This window comes from Chionomys nivalis, chromosome 8 (assembly GCF_950005125.1).
Source record: "Chionomys nivalis chromosome 8, mChiNiv1.1, whole genome shotgun sequence".
NCBI classification, from domain to species: Eukaryota; Metazoa; Chordata; class Mammalia; order Rodentia; family Cricetidae; genus Chionomys; species Chionomys nivalis.
Window position 1 is genome coordinate 20,651,705 of NC_080093.1, and position 27,027 is coordinate 20,678,731.

A 27,027-nucleotide genomic window follows, 5' to 3' on the forward strand; every position below is an offset into this window, starting at 1 on the left:
AAACCTTACGGGTAGGTCATAGCCTCATGGTGATACACAGATTAATATAAATGGATTAATTTAAGATGTAAAAGTTAGTTAATAAGAATCTTGAGCTAGCTGGGCAGTGGTGGCACATGCCTTTAATCTCAGCATACAGAAGGCAGAAGCAGGCAGATCTCTGTGAGCTTGAGGTCAGCCTGGTCTACAAGAGTGAGTTCCAGGACAGGCTCCAAAAACTACAGAGAAACCAGGTATCAAAAAAAAACTGAAAAATAAAAGAAATCTGAGTTAATAGAGCAAACTCTGTTATAATTAATACAGTTTCAGTGTGATGATTAGGGTGTGTGCTGCCAGGAAACAAATATATAGTCCTTGTTTACAAAATGGCACCCACTCTCTGGGGCATGGATCCACATAAGTCCTAAAAAACTTAGAGAAAATAGGGCTTCTAGAACTACCACAATGGGAGCCAAGCACAGCTTCTTGGTAGCCACATTTTTTTTCAGATTTTTTTCTGCTAGCTGGTGGTGTGCAGAGGCATGGCTAGGCTCTTTTAATAGAAGACTTCTTGACAAAGCATTAGCAGCAAAAACTGCAGAGCCCTTTTATGAGCCAACACCCTATTTCATGCTGGCAGCACACAAATAGCTCTGTTTTTGATGGAAGGTCTTGTTATGGAGCATTTAAATGGGGTTTGTAAGCTGAGTGCTTCAAATTGCTTAATGGCAACATACACCCACTGTTTCCCTAGAGCTGGGGTAGTAAGCATGGCTGACAGAGCCTGTGAACATGATTCCACCGTGTTGGACTTGACAGAGCAAACAGTCAGGGCCATGAAGTTGGTCCTATTCATGCCTGCTTAACATTTAAAAAAGTGATTCTGGTCAGAAAATGATTACAGACAAACAGTAAAGAAAGATACAGACAGAAATAAAACTCTGAATGGGTCATAGTGTGTTTCGGTCCTAATACATGAACTGGCTTTGTGGGAGCTTAGCCGGTTTGGATGCTCACCTTTCTGGACGTAGATAGAAGGACCTTGGTCTTCCCGCAGGGCAGGGAATTTGGACTGCTCTTTAGTATCGAGAGGGAGGGGGAATGGAGTGGGGGGAGGAGAAGAGGAGTGGGGATAGGGGGAGGGAAGTGGGGGGAGGGGGCAATATTTGGGAGGAGGGGAGGGAAATGGGAAACGGGGAGCAGGTGGAAATTTTAATTAAAAAAGAATAAAAAAAAATTAAAAAAAAAAGAAAATACAAAAAAAATGTACATAGGTTTGAGAGAAAGAAGGAAAAGAGTATTGTTATGAAAAGAAATAGTTTAAAAATAAAACAACGTCTATAAAGAGACAGTAAAAGTAATATAAAAGAGTATAAACAGTTTTGTAGAAGGAGCAGTGGGCTGCATTCCACCGCCTGGTTCCAGCCACCTGGCTAGCTTATGCCCCGAAATAACAACACACAAATTGTATTCTTTGAAACACTGCTTAGCCCATTATATCTAGCCTCTTCTTGGCTAACTCTCACATCTTGACTAACCACAAGGTGGTGGCTTACCAGGAAGATCCTAGCATATGTCCATCTTGGGCTGGAGCTTCATCCTGTCTGCCTCAGAGAGGAGAGCTATGGCATCTGGCTCACTTCCCTTCTTCCCAGCATTCTGTTCTGTCTATTCTGCCTACCTAATTTTCTGACCTATCAGACCAATTAGTTTTCTTTATTGATTAACCAATGAAACAATAGATTGACAAATGACCTTCCCACATCACAGTTGTAGATTAAAGGAGTAAAAACAATAAAATAATCCACATAAAAATGGAATATACACAGGCAATCTAGATTATGTATATTATTGTGTTTTCCTTAACATTTTTGACTGAAGAGAAACATTTGATTCTGTGGGCTTCTAAATTAAACCAACATAAAGTCTCTTGAATTGAAAATTTGGATCTAAGATTATGTTGCTTTGGAAAGAACTTCTGCTTTTGTTTTCACAGAAGATGAGAACCTGTGGATTCCTTTCAGGGTTTTGATGGGACAAGATGCCCTGAAATGTCCCTGTGAACCCTAAAAATACATTTCCCAATGAATAGTAGGAAGCAATTTGAAGAAAACTATGCCCAAATTTTTCAAATGATTGATTATAAATATTTGTTTTCATTTAAAGGGGGATGTAACAAAGATGAACACTTTGCATTGGTATGGATGTTAGTCTATTGATACAATTTTAAGGTTGATTTTGTTACACTTTGTACATGTATTTCTGCTCTTGTTTAAGATAATATGTTTGCACAGCTAATTTGAAAATATATTGTATAATTAAGAAATACAAGTTAATAGATTGTCATCTACAATATCAAACTTCAGTCTTATTAGTTAAGTTTTCTAGATATATAGAAATATATTTCATTTAGATAGATAAACTTCAACACTTCAAAGACCTACAGAATATGGAATTTAAAATGTTTGAAGAACTTCAACTTTTCTTAATAATGATATATGTCAGCTTAGGGGAGCAACAATCTATTTAAAGAGGTTGATGGGCATTGAAGAAACTCGTTATGGAATTTGCCCTTCAGTGTGACAAGGCTAGCACTTTGGGTAAGAAATGCTCTTAGCTGGACTTTGTGATGGTAGCTATATGATCTGTATATACAGGACCCAGCAAAAATTGATTGCTGATCTTGCTAAAAGAAGATGAGACAGTACTTCAGTGTTCCTGCTCCACCAAAGAAAATGCCAGACATTATGATGGACACAAAAGAAAGTGACTATGAAGTACCAATATAGACTAACTAGTCTTTCAAATTTCCTGCTTCATGGAAGAGTCTGTGGGATACTATGAATCTATATGCTCAAGGTGGATGCCTCAACATTAGAGAAGAACTCTGGGTGATTGTCCTGGCAGCAAGATGTCTCTGTCAATTCTAGAAATTTGGAAGCTGTTTGCAATGCACTTCCTGCTTACTTAGGTAAAATTATTCTGGAGTCTTTGAAGAGTTGAAGACAGATATTTACAGTTACAGTTTTCCTTAGTTATGATAAAGGATAAACTAGATCTAAAACTTTTTAGACTCACAAAGATAGGTTAGATAATAGAGTTATTTTCTTAATTTGCCAAATGTAAATGGACTAAATATTGTAACTATTATTTTTGTTTGATAAATGTTTTGTATATTTTATTTTTATTATGTTAAAATTAAAACTTTCCTTTTTATTTAGACAGAAAAAGGGAGATGATGTGGGATGTCCTCCTGTATATGTGTTTCTTTTATTGGTTAATGAATAAAGTTGCTTTGGCTTGTGGCAAGGCAGAATATAATCAGGAAGGGAGAGATATATAGAGAGAATAGTCAGAGTAGGGGAGAGATCATGTAGTTACTGAAGGAGAAGGATACCAGAAACGTAGCAGTAGGCAACAGCCTTGTGGTGATACACAGATTAATAGAAATGGGTTAATTTAAGATGTAAGAGTTAGTTAATAAGAATCTGGAGCTAATGGGCCAAATTGTTTTGTAATTAATATAGTTTCTGTGTGATCATTTGTATCTGGGCAGCTAGGAAACAAATGAACAGTCTCAACTTACACAGTAGTATAGGATTCACATCTCACAAGTGATATGTTTTTTTCATAGCAGAAGGAGAAATTATCACCTATTAGCTTGTTGAAAACAACTGTCTATGGGATATTCAGCCCCACTTATAACATTCATGATAAACCCATTACACTTGAGGCTCAGGGTACATCTTAGAATATGAGGGAGAATGATAGCAATAATCAGATGGTAAGGAACTTTGCTACAGGATGACTTTTCTAGATATGACAGGGAAGCTACACTCATGAATTCTCTAAAATATGGCTGTTGAATATAACCTAAATAGTTATAACATCAAGTGAATTATGATGTTGTTGAGAAGAGTTACTTGGGATGACAAGACTAGATGATGAGTTGCAATTAAAATCCTTGGAGAAAGAGAGATGAGCACCAGAAAAGGTTATCCAATGTTAAGTGGTCAATCCTAAAATATACAGATGGTCAATATTAAATGTGATCACACTGTTGAATTTATATACTTATCCTTATGCACTTACACATGTAGCCACAATCATTAAAGAGCATTGGATCTTGAATATCAAAGGAAGCTTGGTGCATGGTAGGTGTTGGTAGAAGGAAAGGGCAGGAAGAAGTGGTGTAATTATATTATATTTAAATAACATACTAAAAATAACACTGACATTCTTTAGATCAGTTAAAAATAAAGAAGAAAAAGTAGTAGAGGAGTTAGATAACTCTGTAAAGGCCTATAATAAAGAAGATATGTAAAGATAAATCAGGAGAGCACTTGAGCAATGGTAAGAAACCCAACCTTCAGAAAGTGTATATAGAAAAAGACTAACACACATAGATCACATTCTTTAGAATATCTAGGTAGAAATTTTCCAAAAACTAGAGTGGGATATTAACATCTATGTATAATAGGTGTAGAGATATGGAATACAGAGACAAGAACAGGATCTGGCATGAGAATATATTCAAAATATCATAAAATTATCATATAACAAAATCAGAAAAGAAAGCAACTAAAAGTTGTAAGAGAGAAAAATAAAATTACTCTTATGACAGGGCTTTCAGAATTACATCAGGGTTTTTAACACAAACATTTAAAACCAGAGGGGTCCAGAATGATGTATTCCAGATTCTGAATGACAGTTCTCAACCCAGAATAATATGCCCAGCAATGTATTAAGGAGAAATACATACTTAATAAAATACCTTACATATCTTTTCTTTTTCTTCTGTTCTTCCATGTTCACTACTCTACTTTCATCCTCGCCTCTGTAGGAGAATACCTGTGGCAGCCTCCCCTGACTCCACTTTGATCCCATTGATTTTAGCCTTTCCCAGTTATTACTTTATCCCAGAAACCAAGTCCATCAGGTCAGCAGTAGGTTCCCCTCAGGCTTTGCCTGCCAGAAAACTAAGGAGTCTGCTTGCAGATATTCTCTTCTCTTTTGTTCTCCCATATTCAAGCTCTCATTCTTTTCTCCAGCACTGTAGCAGGATACTTGTTGCTGCATTGCCTACTCTCTTCTCTGACCTACTATGGATCGCACAGACTCCCGTCCTAGCCTCTGTCTCCTTACTTATTTCTTTATTCAAGACAGCACTTCCTGCTAACAAACAGACAAGTCCTGCAAAGGAAGCAGGTAGGCCGACTGTATATCTTCTACTGTTCCTCTGTTGCCCTATATCTAATCACCCAGTTTCATTTCCAGGAAATACATATGCTAAATTTAGCTACTCTCCATAGTAACTGCATCAAAGTCATATAAAGAAAAATCACAAGTTACAAAAGAAAAAATTCCTCATGTTCAAGTTGGGGGAAGGATGGAGTAGAGAGAAATGAAAGAGATATCTCAACAGAGGGAATCATGGGGTTCTGGAGAAACCTAATGCTAGGGAAATTCCAAGGATTCCACGAAAATGACCCATAGCAGTAGTGGAGAGGGTGCCTGAACTGACCTTCCTTTGCAATCAGAATGGTGAATGCCCTAACAATCATTATAGAAACTTCTTCCAGTAACTGATGGAAGCAGATGCAGAGAGCACATCAAGTACCAGGATGTGCTATGAGTCCAGTCAAAAAGAGGGAGGAAGGTTTATATGAGAAAATGGGGTCAGGCCCAAAATTGTGGAAAGTCAAGAACTCTAGACCAACAGCTGGGTAGCCTGCATGGGACAGAACTAGGCCCTCTTTATGTGGGTCACAATTTCGTAGCCTTTTTTCTGTGGGACCCCTTTCAATGGAACCAGGATCTATGCCTAGTGCATGAGCTGGCTTTCTGTAGCTGACTCCAAATGGTGGGATGTCTTTCTTAAACTTGATGCTGTTGGGGAGATGCTTAGTCCTCAACTGAATGTGCCAGGCCTTGTTGACTCCCCATGGGAGGCCTTACCCTTTCTGAGGAGTGGATGGTGTGGGTTAAGGAAAAGGGGTGGAACAGAAGGATGGAAGGGATGGGGAACTGTAGTTGGTATAAATTAATGAAAAAAATAGAAAAATAAAAATTTACCAAATCTAATGTTACATCAGTGCAATTTGAAGTAAAAAATTAAACTTAGGTATGACCTGTACTATAGAAATTAGTGAACTAAAATGAAATCAAAAGTAATCACATTTAAATTGTTGGGAAAGATTTAGTATTGCATAATTAAATGCATAAAAGATTGACACACTTAGAACCATTTTCGGCTCTAAGAAGTTGAAAATAAATAAATAAGTGGAAAATCAATTCATGCACAAATGTTGAAATTTGGAGTAGCTTTAAAATGGAGGTATTATTTCTCAAAGTAATCTAATGAGTCACTTCTATCTGTACTAAAAATCAAATAGGAAAACAAGTCCACAGATTCAAATGAAACTATGGAGAAAGATCTGAACCCTCAAAATGGAAACCTACAGCAATGAATGCAGTGTGGTGTTGGCACACACATCAAGATGCAAAATACTTTGATATCCAGATATACACAGGATAATGTGTAGGCAAGGAAAAAGGCAAAAATCCCTTACACATGAAAGAAAACTTAAAAGTAAAACAAAGATTCTGGGAGCTGTGAATCATAAACTGTTAGTTACAAATTTTGTGTGTTCTCCCCAAAGATAAATATGAAATGAATTTGAATCAGAAACTCTGTGCTGGAGATATGCACAAAGAAACTGAAAACCTGCCATCAAGAAACACATGCACACATGTCTCTGACTCAGAAGAGTCAGAGGTAGAAATAATGCAAAGACAAAGAATGACGATCGAGTGTGTTGTTCACATGCTTGGGAATGAAGGTTGCAGTAACAGGTGACCACAGTACAGAAACAAGCTGAAATTTTAGGAGCATCCAAGATTTTATGCATGTGCAGGAAGAGAGAAAGTAACCCCCCCTACTGAGAACTGGTTTAGATGACAATATACTCTGCCAGAGAGATACAGGAAAATCCATAAAGAGAAAAATTACACTCACAGTTACTAATAATGCCATGGAGTTTGGAGAGAAATTGTTAATGGCTTGGTATGTTTGGTAGAATGACACAACATTTTGAAACTAGAAGATCGTCAGTGCTTCAAATTGGAGACTGGCAACATATGTTAATATTATCTCTGTTTTTTAAATTGCCCAGTCCCCTTAGATGATTGACATTTTAAGTGCAGTCTCTGTGTGAATTTCCACTGGCCTCTTTACAAATATTGACAACATATCTTAAATTCATGTGGAAATTTAAAGGATTCAGAATGGTAAAGCATTCTGTCAGAAACATGTAGCAAAGTTCAGGGATTCACAATTCTGAATTTTAAATACTGATATAATAATTCAATAAAAAAGACTTCGGACACTGAACCAATAATAAAATATACAAACCAAGAAAATGGTAGTAAAAAGGACTCCCATAACATCAGAATATTTATCATTACTTTTTTTCTAAATAAGAGTGCAAAATAAATTGTGGAAAAACACTTTCTGAAATTACACATATCTAACAGTTAATCCTGACAACAAAGCCAATCTCTAACCGCACTGGTATTAATTTATTAACTCATGAGAAATTATACTCAAAGCTTTACTCTTTCATCCACCTACTCTTTCCCATGGTACACATCATTCATCCTTTAGAAGTCATATGTGGTGTCGATCAGTACAAATGTCTACTGATCTCTTTTAATCTGTATGATATGCAAGTGATCAAAACACAGTCATTGATCATATTGGTGCTCAAAGTAGACAGAAAAGTTTATGATTTATGACTATATTGAAATTTGTTTCCTTTTGTTTGCTTTTTGTGTTGTTTTTCTGCTATGCTAGATTTTTTTGAATTTTTTTTTTGGTTTTAAATGAAAGAACGGGGTCAATGAGCTTTTGTTAACAATTTTAACTATTTTTTCAGGCTTACACACACATAAACAATACTAAACTGATTTTCAAATGATACTGAAATGGTTTTAAACATCACTTCAATGAAGTATAAAATACTTTACCAATTTAATAATTGAATAAATGAATATTAACACTTTACCTGCCGTCCTTTAATTAGGAAATAATCAATAAAGTCCCGAGGGTTGGTAGCATCCAAGGATTCCTCGTGTTCTTTTATTTTTGCCAAAAGGAAACTCTGAATAGAAGTCAAGTTTTTATAAAATGTATTATGGGTCCCTGGACAATAATCAATCAGAACAGGGAACATATTGCAAAGCTGCAAGGAAATGCAAGAATTTACTAAAGATAGACGCTGTGTTGACCTAAGTAAAATATATTAGTAATCTGTCATATGAATGATTTGAATTGCTAGGTAGAGAAATGATTCACATTCATCATAAGAAGTTGCATTATTTACATTCATTATTCTAATAGAGAGATTTGAAGAAGAAATTTCTCCCATAATAGTTAATAATCTTAGTATAATTTCCATATTCACCATATCTCTTAACAAAAATTTTGTTCATATAAACTCATTGAAGGCTCAAATAAATTCTGTCTTACACTTTGAAATACATGTGATTTAAACACTCACACACTTTCAATGTGACAATAGAAGTTAAAATTTTGGGGGTAACATTTACAGAAAAATCTAGTGCCCCAGATTCAATATCTATTGATTATCTTCAAAATGCAATGACTCTTTAGAGGTGGGTTTGGCTCAAAGAAATGGGTGTGTGGTAAAATTAATTGCAAAACATATATCTTAGGGTTTTCTCTTTGATCAAACAATCATTTTGTATGCAGAGAGCAAGAAATTTTAGTTCAGACTAGAACAATTCTATGAGGATATTTATGGTCCACATAGCATTAAAACATATATCTATCCATTTTTACTGACACCCTGTAAACTAGAATCCCAAGTCACCCATTGAATTACAGTAATACTCAGTGTTTACTGACGGCTTTCTTTGCCATTAATATTCTTCCTCCTTTCAGAGAATTTTATGTCTATACTGAACTAAAGCTCCCTAGTAATATGTTCATAATTGGCTTAATGAAAAGAAGATAAAGTATTTGATTAGTAAAAGGTCCTTTGAATTGGTGTAGGAGGTCCTTCTGTCTATGTGTTGCTTTCATTGGTTGAATAAAGAAATTGCCTTGGCCTTTTGATGGGGCAAAACTTATGTGGGTGGAGAAGACAGAACTGAATTCTGGGAGAAAAAAAGCAGAGTGAGAGAGCTGCCATCGAGTTGCTAGAGTCAGACATGGTGAATCTTTCCCAGTAAGCCACGACCTCATGGTAACATACAGATTATTAGAAATGGGTTAAATCAAGATGTGAGAATTAGTCAAGAGAGGCTAGAACTAATGGGTCAGGCAGTGTTTAAATGAATACATTTTCTGGGTAATTATTCAGGGTGTAAGCTAGCTTGGACAAGACAGAACAAGGGGCCCTGCTCTCCGTACAACAGTGAATGACAGATCACTCTTCTATAAACAAATGCAGTATTTTAAGAAATAATTATGTAGTAATCAATAGGAAGATTCATGGATAAGAAACAATCAGGCTTGAGTTAGTTGGCATCTGCATCTAAGTTTTTGCTATTTGTATACTTATGGGTTTAGACCTCCCTTCCAAGAATTATTTCCATAATACATTAGCCCTTCTCAGCTGGTTACCTTCCTCCTTCATGATCCAAATTGAATTTGAGATGTAAGAAAGAAAGACCGTAAGTGTGTTCTCATAAGGAAAGGATATTGGCTTTACCTGCACCCAGCGAGAGCTCAGAATCTTAGAGTTCACATTCAGTTTTTCTATCAAGGTAACAAAAATTTGATCTTCATACTCAAAACGATTTTGGAAAATAATGGAGCAAATCACATTGCAGGGAGCACAGGCCAAGATGAAGGAGGGATCATAGGGTGAGCCTGAAGAGTTGGAAACAAATGCCAAATGTTACTAAAATATATGAAGAAGAAATGTTGCTTTTGTTAACTACTGAAAGTAATTTAAACATTTTAAATGGAATTGTAATTTTGAATATTCTTAACCACTATATACTTACCTGATGAATAATGCACAATCATATTTACCTTACATTTTAGTTAATCTTCAAACTTACTAGTTAAATAAGAAGAGATCACGTCTATTTTACTGGCTGGTTTAACCTCAAGAACGTGCTATTATCTGAAAAATGATTTTTATTTACTTATTTAATTCTGACTTTGGTTTTCCCTTCAAAAAAGACAATTGGGCATTGTGTAGTACATAGTACTCAGTAACAATTATTTTGGCAAGATCTTAACCCAAACCTGAAGTACAGGCTATTACATATAAATGTAAAAGGCATTAAATTGTAAGCTATTCTATGGAGTAAAGGGGAAGCATACCATACACAACATACAGTATGACTAAACATACTAAAATTCTATTATGAGATTAAAATGTGAAAAACTCTACTCACTTCTGCTAGAGAGTAAATGCTCCTTTTTCTGGATTTTCCTAAGTAGTAGTATCAGAGTTTATGTTTAACCACACATCAAAGCTTTACTCTCAGAACAAAGCAACCACAGAACACATGAAAAATGCTTGTTGGTTTATAATCACCCTGCATCATCCAATGTGCAATGAACACAGTTACAAAGCCTACTTTGGGGTGACCGTATACCAACTGAGAAGTCACAACTCCCTGACTAAAAATTTCGTATTAAAATAAGCAGGTCATTTTTACTTCTCGTGAGGATGTCATACTGTCATTTGATCATCTGACTGCCTTAGGCTGACAGGAATTAGCAGTTGCCCATCTGAAGGACACTGATGACACTTTAAGAGCATTCTGTATCCTAATAGGTAAGGTCACTAAAAAGTTTTTGTTTGTATTCTGCAGTTTGTATAACAGAAAATCTACCAAGTTCCAGGTTCTTACAATAAATGGCCCTACATCCTAAAAATTAGCCAATTACATTAACAGACTATTCACAGTCCAAAGATGGAACAATGACCAATATTAATTATTTATTTTGGTAGCTATATAAATGAGGTTTGATGAGTCTAATACTAGTGTTCTAAAACATTTATCAAATGAGCAAACTTCCATTACTCAGTAATACATAAGGACTCTCTAGCTATCTTATTGGGCTTAATCTCAGACCATTCACAATAATAGCATTTTCATATGAATTGTAACATGATATTAAACCATTTTATCTCTTGTATGTACATGGTGCACTGCTGGCTGATAATAAAAAAGGTTTTCCGGCAGTACATTTTTAAGTTAAGTTGCATCCATTTATTTATGTGGCACCAACATCAATGTCTTCATCTCATTTTTGGCAGATAACACCATTTTATTCTTTGGTATACTTACATTTTTAAATATACCACATAAATATGTTCAACGTTATCTTTTCTTTTATCATGAGAAGATACTTTCTCCACATCCCTCAAAATTTTATTATTGATCCTATTTGAACACAAATCACTTTGGCAAATCCTTTTGAAATATATATTTTTAGAGTCTATTACCATCCTTCTGGGAAAGATTTGTACCACTTAAAGATCTGCATCACACATCTCCTTTATGATATGTCAAATCCTTGTCTTCTTAACTTTTCTTTTCCTTCTTCAATTGCTGTCACCATTCTCACAAGGATTTTTGATAATGAATGTCCAGAATTTATGATGTATATGAAACCAATTTGATACCCACAGACATTGTAAGAATCAGTTATTGTTTGCTCCTTTGGCATGACATTCAGATCTGTTTCAAGATTCTCACACTCAGGACAGATAAAAACTTTTATGAATCTATCAAAAAGTCTTGCAGCGTATTTGTCTTATAAGAGCCATTGAAAATATAGTAGTGATTCTTGACATCAAAATGGGTCTGTGCTCCAAGGTCACAAACAAAATATTTAGGTGGAACTACTGGAGGCCTTTGAAATGTTATCCATGTTGATTATAACTGATTGAGATATAAATGAGTTGATTACAACTCTTTTGATTCTAGTCTTATTCCTCATCCTTGGCAATCAAATGAGACAAGTTATTGTAATAAAAGTTTGAGACAGTGCGATTGACTTCGATAGGTACTTTGGCATATCAGTTGTTTTAACATACAGGTGAATGTTTCTTTCATTGTAATTTGTTATGTTATGTTTTGTTTTTCTAAAGAATAAGGTCTTGCAGCTCCTGCAGCAAGGACTGACATAATTTACTTCAAGTGTTCTTTCTTACTTACATGAAAACATTTTTTACCACTAAATTTTAATCTTTTTGCTTCTGTGAAGTGTTTTCTGAGAATAGGTACCATTGACTACTCAACATCTCCTTTCTCAAATAAAGATATAAGCCCTTGGGGCTCATCATTGATAGGGAAAAGAGTCCCTGAAATCTGTCTGGATTGGCAGTTTTTCTGAGCTTGTGTGTGCAGGGCTGAGAAGCCTATGGGCCAATCTCAGCAATGTTCCCAAGTGTGTCAGTAGTGCCTAATCCTGGAAAACTGGAGAGGATAATTCTGTGAGTCATGGGTGAATCTGAGTTCCAGGGAAGCCTTGTCTACAGATCTACTTCCAGGCCATTCAGCTCTACACAGAGAAATCCTATTTCAATAAGCAAACAAGAAAAAAAACCCAAAGCAAAACAAAAATAATAATCTATTGTGCTAGTAATGTGGAATATGTGGAATCATGTAGAAACATCAAAGAATTAGGAGGAAAAAAATGAAAAACAGGGAACATCAGCAATCTATGGGAAGAAAATGTAAATGCAACAACTTTAATTATGACATGATCTGTTTACATAATTAAATTGTATCAGAGCCTGTATCTGCAAAGTCCATTACAGGTAATGCAAAAATCACGAGAAAACTATTGAAGACTCTCCTTTGCACATATTCATGATTAAAACTGTGAATTTTGCTGCTTACAAAAGAACTATTTCATGTTAATACCTCTAGTGAAAGTATGATAAAAGCAAAATTAAATGGTAAGTAGAAAAAATGGAAGAAAATGGAGGAGAAAAAAATCAGTGTGACTTAAAACAAAGTTCATGATCTGTCATTAGAAACTTGTCTCCATGGTCTCATCCCAGAATCCAGTAGATTTTCAACAATATAAAGAAATATTATTTATTATGGCCAAACTTCACATTAAATACATTTGGGCAAACTGACAGTTGTGGATATTTTCATTGCTACTTTAGAGAAAGTATCAAGATAGTGTATTCAGAAATGACTAAAATGTATATAGTACATAGATCATGTGATTGATTTCACAAGTATAGAAAATGAGTAATCAGGTTCTGTGTTGATTTGTTTTAGTTAAGTTGACACAAACTACAGTTAGCACAAAAGAAAAAAAATCGGATGAGTAAATGCTCCATCAACCTAAACTGAGTTCTTATCTTTTCATGCTCTTCCTTCATTTCTGCTGATGTGGAAAGAGTCAACATCCTATGGGTGATATCATACACTTGGCTGGATTATTTTTATGATCACACAGAAGAGAATAAATAGATAGGAGAAAATGATTATTTCTGTTTTTATTCCTTTCAGTGGTGAATTTGCTGTGACCAAGAGACAAAAATTGTTTGTATTGAAGTTGATCCTAATTAATATATACTCAAATAAGGGCAATTGATTTAATAAAGTTGAACTAGTAAGCATAAGAAATTCTTAGAACTTACTGATATTTTACCATACAATTAACATAATACAGTACTCTAATGCTTTGTTTAAGCAAAGCATATGGAAGGTAAGACTTTGAGATTGTTATTGTATGTGTGTATGTCAATCATATATGCAATCTGATAGTAAGTCTTTTATTATATTTTCCAAGAATGCTAAAACAAATTCACTTAGGGATGCGCAGACATAATAAGATTCTTCATTCATAAGCAACAGGAGTAGCATTGAGTGTTGGCATAGAAACAACCATCACTTTTCTAATGCAAACACTTAAAGGGGAAAATGACGTGAAGACTGAAGACACACAGGGAAATGCTAGAGAGCCAACAGTGCCAACTTTTTAAGTAAAATTACTAAGTTTAGTTATTTCCACATGTACATTTATTTTGAATATTAGTGTTGAAACATGTTTTATTAAGGTCAGAAATCAAACCACTAAATGTTATGCAAGAAGAAATAATATCATTTTGATACCGTGCAAACAGCTGAGATACACTAATCAAAAAGAATTCTACTACACTCATATGAGAAATGAAATTATTACATCATACCACAGTTGCCAAACACTACAAACAAAATACAAGAAGGACCCTGAGACACTTTAGAGAAGAAGTCTAGACCATTGCTATTCAAGAAAGAAAGGAAAAGTGTAGAAAAGGAAGGTGAAGAAAAGAAAGCTAATTCAATCTTTGCTAGAGTTCTTATGTTTTATCAGTAACTATTGCTATTGGAAATTGTATTGTGGTGAGATGATATGCAAAGGAAAACCCTATTTTTGATGAGTGGAATGTATGGCTCCATAATGCTATAGAAAATTAACATGAGACCCGTACCCATGACATCTCTTTAGAAAACAATGCTTTGAATAGGATGGGAAAAATTGACTGATGCAGATATACATAAAACATGATGTAAACGTCAGCTTATAAACCTGCACCTACCATTGGTTTTCTTCAGTTCCTCCACAAGGAACTGGGCTTCCTCTTGAATTTGGTTCTCAATGCTTCTTTTCCCCATGCCCAGTTTTCTCAGGGTTAAGAGTGAGAAGTGCTTTGTTTCTTTCCATGCATCTCCATTGCTAAAAGCATTGCCTAAAGAAATAGGAATAGAAGACTAGGGAGTATGTCTGAGAGATAGATAAAGGAACAGACTGGTCGCAGACCTAGAGTCCCAAACTTATTCCTGAAGAGCAAACATGACCTCTGCTTTCCACCCTCCACCTCACTATGTATAACTACCCAGTATACACAGAAGCACATGCATACTTACCAAGGCCTTTCAAAACCGTATCAAAAATTGGGACACTTCCTCTTCCACTAAACTCCTCCCCATGACCTATGAGAGCTTCTTTTATTGTCTCATAGCCATACAACACCACTGCGGGTTTCATGCCAAAATACAGAGTGAACACAGGGCCATAGATTTTAGAGAACTGGAATGATAATAGAAAACACAAATATTCTAAAATTGTCACTGTAGTTGACCTCTTCATACTGGCAATAGAACTGTGGTAAAACATTTTTATGCAGAAAAACTAAGTTTGAACTTTGTATATACCTTTCAATATGATGATTGTTTCATATAAATGACCTTCTGGGTGCCAAGCAATATCCCAGGCCACTTATAGTCTAAAGAGAAAGAACCACCTTACTATGATATTCAACAGATCACTTTGTCATATTTTACAAAGTACCTGAAGTAAAAATTCCACACTCATTTCCTGGGTTCTAATGCAAAGGAGTAGAGCCTTCAAATCCACACTATGCTTATCCCTTTCTTGGATAATGCCGATCATTCTCATGTTAGCTACATACTGAATCAATAGTCACATAACTTCTGTGGACCCAACTGTGAAATACTTTCTGTTGAAAATTACAAAACCTGTGAAGAAGGGTAAACATCTAAACTCTTGGGTCACCACAAGAGTTCAAATTCAGTCCTCATCTATTGTTACAAAAGTGCAGAGTAAGTGTCACAGAAGCTGCACCACAATATACAGCACCTGTAGAAAAAATATTCTCATCATTCACTATTTTTAGTCCCAGGCATAGGCTTTGTATGGAATCAAAGGAGATCAGCAAACCACAGTATAAGCTAAGTCACACTGTTTATGGTGTCCTTTTCCTGTGTGATCCCATGCCCATTGCTTTACTTTTAATCAGGATCCAATTAATTCTACAGAGTAAGGCATGAATGAATAATCCAAGAACAATGTATCTCTACAATTATGACTCATTTAAATATATATTCATTGTAATATTGATTCCAATTGGTCTTAATATTAAACACCTAGAGTCAGATATTAGGGGGTGAAAGCTGAGAGATCAGAGAAGCAGTGCAGTCAGCCACTAGAGGGACTTTTACCTCTGCAGAATCCTCAGATTCAAAGGGGTGACCCTGTCTTTTGAACCTCAAACTGCATCTCCAGACTGAATCCTCAGAATGAATGCTCAGACTGTATTCTCAGAAGGCCTGCTCAGAGCACATCTAAGCTCTTGTCTCCTCCGCCTTATGTCCCCTCTCTGCCCAACTATATCACTTCCCTTCTCTACCTCCCTGGTACTTGATTTAAAGGTGTGAGCCACTACCACATGGCTCTGTTTCCTTTGAGACTGGACCAGTATAGTGTAGCCCAGGGTGGCTTTGAACTGACAGAGGTCTGTCTGCCTTTGTCTTCTAAGTCCTGGAATTAAAGTTATGTGCCACCACTGCACATATCTTTAATTAATTCTAATTTAATGAACAAATACATGAAATTAGTTCTGCACTTTGTTCTTTAGGCAATATTTATTTGTTAGATCACAAAATCTCACTATAATACCTCAGCTTTCACCATCAGTAAAATAATAGAAAATGTTTATGAAAGAAGGATTTGAAAAAGTAGATAAAACTTTTAATTCTGTGATTATATTATAAAATTAGTGTCCTTAATATTCTGTAACCTGAAATCTTGTTTATTTCCAACTGCAGTACTACAGGCAAGTCTCAGAAAAGACAAAAACAACTTTACTGTTTTTCACTTTACACCCATTTAAAAAATATTTTCTCTAGTACTAGAGTTTCTCTGAAAGCAGCAAAACTTGTATCTCTCTTTACAAAGTGCCAGACAAGCATGAAGTGTACTCACATTGGTAAAGGCTTGGTGAACATTTTTTGCATCTATCTGGTGGATGTTCCCAATAATTGGCAGAGGAGTAGGTCCAGGAGGTAGCTTCCCTCGCATAGAACTTTGTTTCCAATGTGAGAAGAGAAGCAGACATGTCAGAATGAGCACAAAGACCATTACTAGATCCATGGTTAGCCTTCCCACAGGCACAAGTGTGATCATGTAGTACAGAGGTTTTATAATGCAGCCATAGAACTGACCTCTTGTACTTTGGAGCATCATTGAGAAACTAACTAGGCACTGTTTGAGCTCTCTTCAGAGTAGACTCTGTCTCTGTGATAACAAAAATTAAAAATGAACAGTTATTTCACCTTGTCCTTTTTAGGGTGCCTCTTAGTGATTTTCACCTATTTTTACAGAGTTATGATGAAATATTGGTGATAAATATGAACAATGAAATTGATATTTTGAAATTCTGTCTTTAATTGAAAATAGTTAATTTTTAGAATATTTTATTCTGAAATTATAGAATAATTTTGTCATTTTACAGTTTCATTTTCTTCATCCAAAAGTGTCCATATTTGCATTTCCTTGTTATCTTTCTACTGTGTGTCCTCTTTTGTTTTCTTAGTTTTTAAAATAAGATTTATTTATTTTGTATACAGTGTTTTTTCACTTATTTTACATACCAAACACAGTTTTCCCTTCCCTCCTCTTCTCCCAGCCTCCCCCTGCTTTCCATCTACTTGATTCCCTTCCACTCCTCCCCTTTCTCTCTTTAGAAAGGGGCAGAACCCCACAGGCTGGAATAAAGCATGGCACATCAGGATGAGGCAGGACCTAGCTCCTCCATTTGCATCAAGGTTGGGCTAGGTAATCCTCCATGGGGACCATGCTTTCAAAAGTCAGCTAAACATCAGGGACAGGTCCTGATCTCACTGCTGGGAGCCTTACATAGAGACAATCTGCACAACTGTTACACAGATGCAGAGGGCCTAGGTCCATGCCGTGCAAAGTCCTTAACAATTGATCCAGAGTCCACTAGCTCCCACAATCTCAGATCTCTTTGTGAGTTCCCCCACCATGACACCCCTGGGCTCTTACAATCCATCCTCCTTTCTTTCATGAAGATCCCCAAAGCTCAACTCTGTGCTTAGATGTGTCTTGCATCTGTTTTCATCAGTTTCTGGATAGAGTGTCTCTGGTGACAATTATTGTAGTCACCAATCTGATAACAGTAAACCGTGAGTTCAGGTACACTCTCTACTATTCCTAGGAGTGTTATTTTGGGTTATCCTTTTGTATTTCTGGAGGTTTATCTGGTACCAGTTTCTCCCTAACACCAAAATGCTCCCCCATCAAGATATTTCTTTAGTTATCTATTGTTCTATAAGATGATGAATAAACTGAAGGAAAACACAAATATCTGAATCAACATATTCTTAGAAAAACACTCATGCCAACTATAATCCTCACTTCTATAACTGTTCATGTGGCCGTATCTGATATTTATAACTAGATTCCTCTCCTACACATTTTGGTTTTGCTCCAATCTCAAAAAGCACCACAAACAGCCTTAGTTCCTTGCTTGCAAAGACACCCACACCTTCATTGCTCACTAATCTACGTCATCCTGCCAGGTTTAGGCAGTCGCAGTTTTCAATTAATCTTAATCACTGGACTTTCTATAAGAAAAGGATGCTCGAAGTGATTTCTTTCACTCCAGACATATCTTCCTATCTCTATTGTGATGCAGCAGTTCAATTTCCCCATTGTAATCTATATCAATCACTCCTCCTAACACTGTTATTTATTTCTAAACCTTTTAGTTCAAGGGCACGAAAACCTAAAGTGGCCAGGGCAAAGACTGAACTTACAGTTCAAAGAAATGTTTATTATGTTTTCTGGCAGGATTGTTCTCACAACTGTATGTAAAACTTCTAGTCCAGAAGAACTCATTGTGAATGGAAAGGAAACAAAAGTTTTTCTAGTGTGTCAACCATGAATACCTGACAATTTTGTATTGCCACCCAGATGTTCAGGTAAGATTTTGTGGTTTTATTTGCTGACATTACTAGGATATACCTTCTCATGTGTTAACTTTTAGATAAGAAAATTGCTCATATGTCTGTAATCTAAGTTTATTTCCCATTTATGAACATTTTGTGTGTTTTATGGTGTATGTTTTTTCTAATAAGATCTTACTGTGCTCTTTTTGCTGGCCTCAATGCCACAGTCCTTTGTGTGCTTCCTCTCATGTCTAGATACACATGTACACAAGACCCCATACACATATTTCATAAGATATTTGAAATTGTTCTTGCTAATTTAAACCTTTGGATATGTGTTCTTAAAAATGGAAGCCTAAAAAGACCATAATGTATGCTGAAGGACATTTTTGTTAGGACAAAAATTATCACCTTTTTCATAAAAATATTAAATTGTAGCTTAGTGAAAGCTAAATGAATTTTACCACTTTAGAACTTAATGGTGTATAATCCGGGCTATTATTTTTTGTTGTTGTTATTATTTTTTTAATTGGCAATAGTGTAACAAAAGGACTGCCAGTGTCTCTCAGCTCATATCTAGAACTGAGAATTTAAGATGATTGTCTTATGGCTCCAGATATTCCCTCTGTTTTACCCATGGGTTGCAAGGATTAGATTTCTCCATGTCTCATTAAGTCAGAAGTGAGGCTGGTGCTGCAAAACTGAGCAGAAGACATATGTGCAAGTTCTTGAGAAAATGCAACTGCTAGTCTTTGAATCCCCCGTAGACACATAGCCTCTGTTCTTATTAGTCTCGTGTTGATAAGAATCGTAAACAGTGGGTGCACAATAATGAAGGTTTGTTAAATGTAGAGTAGTTGCCAAAGCATAGGTGGTAGTTTGTAGAAATCAGCTGTTTCTCAAAGTTGCTTGTTTGTTTCCCAGCTGCTCCAACCTGAAATAACTAAAGAGAAATCGGTATAAACTTCAATATTGTTTGACTAATAGCTTAAGTGTATTTCTGTTTACCTGTTACATATTAAATTAATACATTCCTATTGATCTCTGTATTGTCATGTGGTTGTTATAATTTGCTGACCAGGAGCACTTCTTTTTAAATGCTAAGCGGGCATGGCTAGGACCAACTCTGTGATCCTGCATGTTGCTCTACCCAATACAACATGGCAGTGGCATGTTCACTGCCTCTGACACCATGCTCGCAACCCCATTTTCAGGCAAACCGTGGGTCTATGTTGCCATAAGCAAGTTATAGCATTCTTCTCACAAAAACCATTTAAACCATTTAAATGCTCCATAGCTGAACCTCCCCAAAGAGCCAGAGCCCTTTGTGCTGTCGAACCAGGGAACTACCATTTTTGAAGAAACCACAGAGTTTTTGCTGCATCTCCATTGCAAAGAGAGCCTATCTGAAAAAAAAAATGCTGTTACCAAGAAGCTGCTCTTGGCTCTCATTTTTGTGGGTCTAGAAGCCATTTTTTAAAGCTGTCTTACACTTGACATTGGAATTCTGCCACTCTGGGACTCAAATCTGTTGCTAGAGTTAATGTGTTCATTTCCCTTCTGCTCTGACCTGAAATAACCACACAGAACAGAGACCCACACTGGAGCACCGGACTGAGCTCCCAAGGTCCTAATGAGGAGCAGAAGGAGGGAGAACATGTACAACGAAGTCAGGACCACGAGGGGTGCACCCACCCACTGAGACAGTCGGACCGATCTATTGGGAGCTCACCAAGGCCAGCTGGACTGTGACTGAAAAAGCATGGGATAAAACCGGACTCTCTGAACATGGCGGACAATGAGAGCTGACAAGAGGCCAAGGACAATGGCATGGGGTGTTGATCCTACTTCAGGTTCTGGCTTTGTGGGAGCCTAGACAGTTTGGATGTTCAACTTCCTAGATCTGGGTGGAGGGGGGAGGACCTTGGACTTTCCACAGGGCAGGGAACCCTGACCGTTCCTGAGACTGGAGAGGGAGGAGAAGAGGAGTGGGGGGAGGGGGAGAGGGGCGGGAGGAGGGGGAGGGAAATGGGAGGCGGGGAGGAGGCGGAAAATTTTTTTTTTCAATAAAAAAAAAAAGAAAGAAATCTGTATTAATTACAATACTGTTTGACCAATAGCTTAAACGTATTTTTGGTTAACTCTTATATCTTTAATTAACCCATTTCTATTAATTTTTGTATTGTGATGTGGCTGTGGCCTACTGGCAAGGTTCCAATAGGCTCAAGTAGTAGAGGCGTCTATCTCCAGAGGTGGCTGCATGGCTTCTCCCTGACACTTCCTACTCTTTCTATATGTATCTCTTTCTGCCTGGCAATATTCTGTTAAGCCATTGGCTGAAAGCAGCTTCTTTATTAACCAATAAAAGCAACACATATACAAAGAATATGTAGAGAAAAATTAAGGTACTTGAATACCAGAAGAATTATGTTGGTTATTTGAGAGGTAATTGCATTGGTCAAGCAAAGGCTCCCTCTGTAAATAAGGTATCTCTTTGTTCTGATTGATCTAAGCAGTTTCTCAAATTTCTTTAGTATAGGAAATTATCCTTTTGATACTTGCCAACATCACATTTTATCATTCATTCCTAAACTATTTCTGTTATTCTCACTCATTTATTTATTTAAATGGATCAATTTTCTTTACTGAAAAAAATATTAATCCAATTTGTGATTTAAATCCTGGGAGATAGAGATTCAAATTTCTAATAAAACTAGAGCCTGGAGGTGGTAGGAAGTGTAGGGCTTGAGGCCACACCACTCGAGCTTCACATCTTTGTCGGCACAGAAACATTCCACTTAATTGTAACAGTTCCTACCAACTTTGTCTAATGTTCAATATTGACCTTACTCAGTGAAATTAAAATAAACAAGAATCTAGTAAATAATGTCAACATTTTTGCAACAACATTGCAAATTCATTTGCAATGAATTTCACAACAGTTTCATTTTGTAAATCATTGAACATTATTGAGCCAAATTCTTGAGTATTTCCTTTATCTACAAACAGCAAGCACTGCTTTCTAACTGACTTATATTGCTATAAAATTCCCAAATTTACACACTTTATTTTGGTCAAAATAAGCTCAGTATGCTTCTTTAAAAGCATCATCATTTACTACAGGAGAAATAGTTGTTGTTTCTCAGTGCATCCTTTATTTCTGTGATGAAGATCTGTACAGATGGTTTGTCTCCTAGAATGCAAGCATTGAGTTTCTTTTAGAGAGTTAACATCCTTAAAAATACTTTCATAAATTCCATTAATTTTGTCCAGTGCATTGAGATTCTATTTATTTCTACCTGATCATCATTGATTCACCTATCATTCCACATCCATCAAATGATCAACTAACTCCATAAGGAGCCTCTTTAATGTCCATCATCCTCTTGAAATAGCTTGGTACTGTCAGGAAAGGATGTGTCTCACTGCCATAAAAAGTCTTAAGTTTTTAAACATTTTAAATACCATATTCTTAAGGACTCTGAAATATTTGAAGAATACCTATCTAACTGAAATGTATCTCTACATATCTAAAAAATCTAACTAACATGATTACAAGCTTGACTATTATAGATGGCTAACTATTAATCTATATTAACCTAAGGCTGCTTGTTTGTTTCCTGGCTGCTCAGACCCAAAATAACCATACAGAAATCTGTATTGATTGAAATAATGTTTGACCAATACCTTAACTGTATTTCTGGCTAACTCTTATATTTTAAATTAACCCATTTCTATTAATCTATGTATCACCACGTAGCCTACTGGCAAAGTTCCAATAGGCTCCAGCAGAGGCATCTGTCTCTTGTGGTGGTTACATGACTTCTCCCTGACACTTCCTACTCTCTCTATATATATCTCTTCCAGCCTAACTATATTCTGTTAAGCCAATGACTGAAAACAACTTCTTTAATAACCAATAAAAGCAACACATATACAAAAGGACTTTCCACTCGAGTAGAGAAAATATTGAAGTTACTTGAATATCAGAAGAATTATTTCAACATGGCCTGGTGGAAATTCTCATATCTCTGGAACTGCCTAGGGTATGACTGTCAAATATAGGTTTTATCTCAGTCTCTATCAATCTATGTACCAGTAAAGACTCAGGAGTCAGATGTGGAGGTAAAATCTTCCCAGATCAGAGAAACTAATAAGCAACTAACTGAACTCCCTTTTAGGCCAGACACCAAACAAGAGTAACATCTCCTCAGACATCCCAAATGAAAGAGGAGATGAATCTCTAATTGATTCCCTTCTTTTTCTGTGCATCTCTTTATCCTTATTTCTGACTCCTCTGTCCTTTCTATGGTACTTCCTGTCAACGAGTCACTTGCTCAGCCCCCTGTCCCAAGGTAAATTTTATTAACACAAATTTGGAGTTCCACAGTGTGGCTACATATCTTATAACTAAACCACTTTCTATCATAACTTTTGCCATCCTAAAAATATCCTTTTATACTAGCATAGTTTCTTAGATAAAGAACTAAAACTTTTATTTCTCTCAACCTAATAAATTTTACAACTTTTTTGCAAGTTTCTCTTCTGAATTTGACAACAAAAAAGGTACAACTATTTAGTTATAAACATCTTTGAGAGACACAAGCTCAAGAAGGATAAAATATTACCTGAAAACAATTTTATTTTGAGATTATTGTGTAATCATATAATTTTCGATGTACCTTTTCTCATCCAAAAGCTTCAATTTTTGTATTTTCTTTTTGTATGGTTATCTTTCCAATCTATGGCCTCTTATGTTTTATTGGTTATTATATATACATATAAATAATATAAATATAAGTTATTGTTTAAATTCATAAACACACATATATTTTTGTATATACATATACACACATACTGTAGAAGGCATAGCTGTTATTAAAGTGTGTCTTCCTGTCTCAATATCCAGATTAAAGACATGCATGTTACTGACTCAAGACAAACATCATAAGAATATCTTTCTGTTTCAAATTAAGGAAAAAATCTCTCATTGGCATGCTCATTATTTTTGGAATATAATTAATTTTGGCTGAATTCAAGTTGAAAACTAAGAATAATATCACACCCTGCTCCCTTTTCACAATATAGTATGAAAGTTATAAATATACCATATGTATATTTATGTAGGGACATAGCCCCACCCATTGGGGGCGTGTTCGCCTCGGGCTAATGTTTACGGATAAATCTGCCGGGCCTGAGCCCAGCAGCCCTTTTTCTTTTGCTCCGCTTTTTCGGTACACCGCGGGAACCTTAAGAAACTGCCTTGGCCCATTTATAGGCCAGCCCTTAGGTGGGTGGAGTAAACAGACAGAATGCTGGGAGAAAGAAGCTGAGTCAGAGAGTCGCCATGATTCTCCCACTCCAGACAGACGCAGGTTAAGATCTTTCCTGGTAAGCCAGCTCGTGGTACTACACAGAATATTAAAAATGGGTTAGATCAATATGTAAGAGCTAGCCAATAAGAGGCCGGAACTAATGGGCCAGGCAGTGATTAAAAGAATACAGTTTCCGTGTAATTATTTCGGGGCATAAGCTAGCCATGCGGGCGGCCGGGTGCCGGGGACTCAGTCCCATCCGCTCTTATTACAACATATTTACATGTTTTAGTTTACACATATGAGAGGGACAACATAATTTTTGTCTGTTTAAGTTTAGAGTACTTCTTTATATATGATGATCTTTAGTTTCATGTACTGTTCAAGCTTACATTATTCCATTCTTCATTATGGGTAGATATAAGATTCTATTGGTAACATAGTGATATCTCCCAAATTTGTATCTTCCTTCTTTATTAATGGTTGTGACAGCCATACTTGTATAAAATATGTATTTCAAAATATATAAATACATACATTAATTCTGTATAATGTTGTTTTTATGCAAGTTTCTTGAAGAAGGAGCTGTGGGATGCTTCCCATCGCCTGGCTCCCAGCCACCAGCTAGCTTTATCCAAAATAATTACACAGAAACTGTATTTATTCATTTAAACACTGCTTGGCCCATTAGCTCTAGCCTCTTATTGGCTAACTCTCACATCTTAATTAACCCATTTCTATTAATGTGTGTAGCACCACAAGGTGGTGTCTTACCGGGAAGATTCTAACCTGCAGACATCTCAGAGAGGAGAGTTGTGGCGTCTGACCCACTTCCCTTCTTCCCAGCATTCTGTTCTGTCTATTCCACCCACCTATATTATAACCTATCAGGCCAAGCAGTTTCTTTATTAATTAACCAATGAAAACAACACATAGAAAATAGAGCTAGTTCCAGGACAGGCACCAAAGCTACAGAGAAACCCTGTCTCGAAAAACCAAAAAAAAAAAAAGAAAGAAAGAAAATAGACCCACCTACATCAGTTTCTGGGACTAAATATTTGGTATTTGCTACACCAATATGTAAAACTCTTCTTGGGAAAAACAATTTCTCACACCCTTTACATTCTATTTTATTTTAATTAATTAATTAGAAAATAATTAGGTTTTCTCATTTAACTACCAATCCAAGTTCCTTCTCCCTACCCTCCTCCAGCTCCCTTCACCTTTCTCCCATCACACTCACCATCCATTCCTCAGAGACGGTAAGGCTTCCCATGGGAAGTCAACAAAGTCTAGTATATTGCTTTGAGACAGGACCAAGTTCTTCCCTACTATATATAGACTCCTTCAAAAAGAACGTGTACCAAAAAGTCAGTATAAGCAGTAGATATAATCCTGGTCCTACTGCCAGTGGTCCCTCAGTCTTCCCCAGCCATACAACTGTCACCCACATTCAGAGGACCTAGTTTGGTCTTATGCTGGTTCCCCAACTATCAGGCCAGAGTCAGTGAGCTACCATTAGCTCGGCAAGCTATTTCAGTGCATATCCCCATCACGTCCTTGATGCCTTTGTTTATAAATTACTCCTCCCTTATTTTGACTAGACTTTGGGAGCTCTGCCCAGTGTTCTGCTGTAGATCCCTGCATCTGCTTCCATGAGTTGCTAAAGGAAGATTCTATGATGACATTTAAGATAGTCTTCAATCTGACTACAGGCAAGGTCAGTTCAGGCACAATCTCCACAATTACCTAGGGTATTAGCTGGGGTCACCTTTGTGGATTCCTGGGAATTTCTCTAGTGCCAGGATTCTTGATAGCCCCACAATGGCTCCCTCAATCAATATATCTCTTTCCTTGCTCTCCCTCTTTGTTCTTTCCCCATCTCGACCATCCTGTTCCTTTAAGTTGTCCTCCTCTGTTTACTTGTCCCCTCCTCCTCCCCTTCTGCCCTACCTTATCCTTCAACCACTATGCCCCCAATTTTCTCAGGAGATCTTGTCTATTTCCCTTTCCTATAGAGATGTTCATGTTTCTCTTGATGCTCTCCTTGATACCTACCTTCTTTGGGGTTGTGGACTATAAGCTCATTATCTTTTGCTTTACATCTAATATCCACTTATGTGGGAATACATACCGTGTTCCTCTTTCTGGGTCTGGGTGATCTCATTCAGGATATATTTCCCTAGTTCCATACATTTGCATTAAAATTTCAAGATGTCATTGCTTTGTACTGCTGAGTAGTATTCCATTGTGTAAATGTACCACATTTTTCTTCATCCATTCTTTGGTTGATTGGTATCTAGCTTGTTTCTAGGGTTTTACTATAACCTTCTTAAATTGAAAGGTTTTTTTCCTGGTACTTTTATGTAGGTTTTAATTGTCTTTATCACATTATGTCTTACTTTCTACCTATATTGTGATTGATAATTTTTCTAAGTATAATAGTCAAGTCTGTCATTTTAGGACTCTGAGTGTGTGCAACACATCATTCCAGGCCTATTCTGCTTTTAGAGACTCCATTGAGAATCCATTGTCATTCTACTAGGTCTGCCTTTATATTTTTCTTGTTCCTTTTCCATTCCAACTTTTCATCTTCTTTCTTGGTTCTGTACTTTGAGCCTTATTATTATTATTATTATTATTATTATTATTATTATTATTTGGTGAGGGTACATTCTTTTCTGGTTGAATCTATTTGTTGTTTTATACCCTTTTTGTACCTTTGTAAGCATCTCCTTCTTTGGATTAAGAAAATTTTATTATATAATTTTGTTGGAAACATTTTCTGAACTTTTGAGGTAAGCTTCTTCTTCCTTTATCCTTATTATTCTTAGGTTTGGTCTTTTAACAATGACCTTCCTGTCTGCTCTGATTCCAGAAAGAACCACACAGAAACTATATATTTTAAACACTGCTTTGCCCATTAGCTCTAGCTTCTTATTAGCTAACTCATGTTAATTTA

The 27,027-nt window shown here is 36.2% G+C and overlaps 1 protein-coding gene across 4 annotated transcripts in view; it reads right to left on the reverse strand.

Annotated features, from left to right (window-relative positions):
• LOC130879166 (cytochrome P450 2C26-like) overlaps positions 1-16,930 on the reverse strand; it is a 30,261-nt gene extending 13,331 nt beyond the window's left edge. Inside the window, exons 1-5 of one of the 4 annotated variants that reach the window (XM_057777341.1) lie at positions 16,763-16,930; positions 14,905-15,067; positions 14,577-14,726; positions 9,717-9,877; positions 8,046-8,222 (exon numbers count right to left, since the gene is read on the reverse strand). In XM_057777341.1, coding sequence (XP_057633324.1) covers positions 8,046-8,222; positions 9,717-9,877; positions 14,577-14,726; positions 14,905-15,067; positions 16,763-16,930 — 819 coding nt within the window. Of the gene's footprint in view, positions 1-8,045; positions 8,223-9,716; positions 9,878-14,575; positions 14,727-14,904; positions 15,068-16,762 lie in introns of all 4 variants that reach the window. The other 3 variants (XM_057777342.1, XM_057777343.1, XM_057777344.1) reach the window with 3 other exon arrangements.
• Between the last annotated feature and the right edge of the window lie 10,097 nt (positions 16,931-27,027).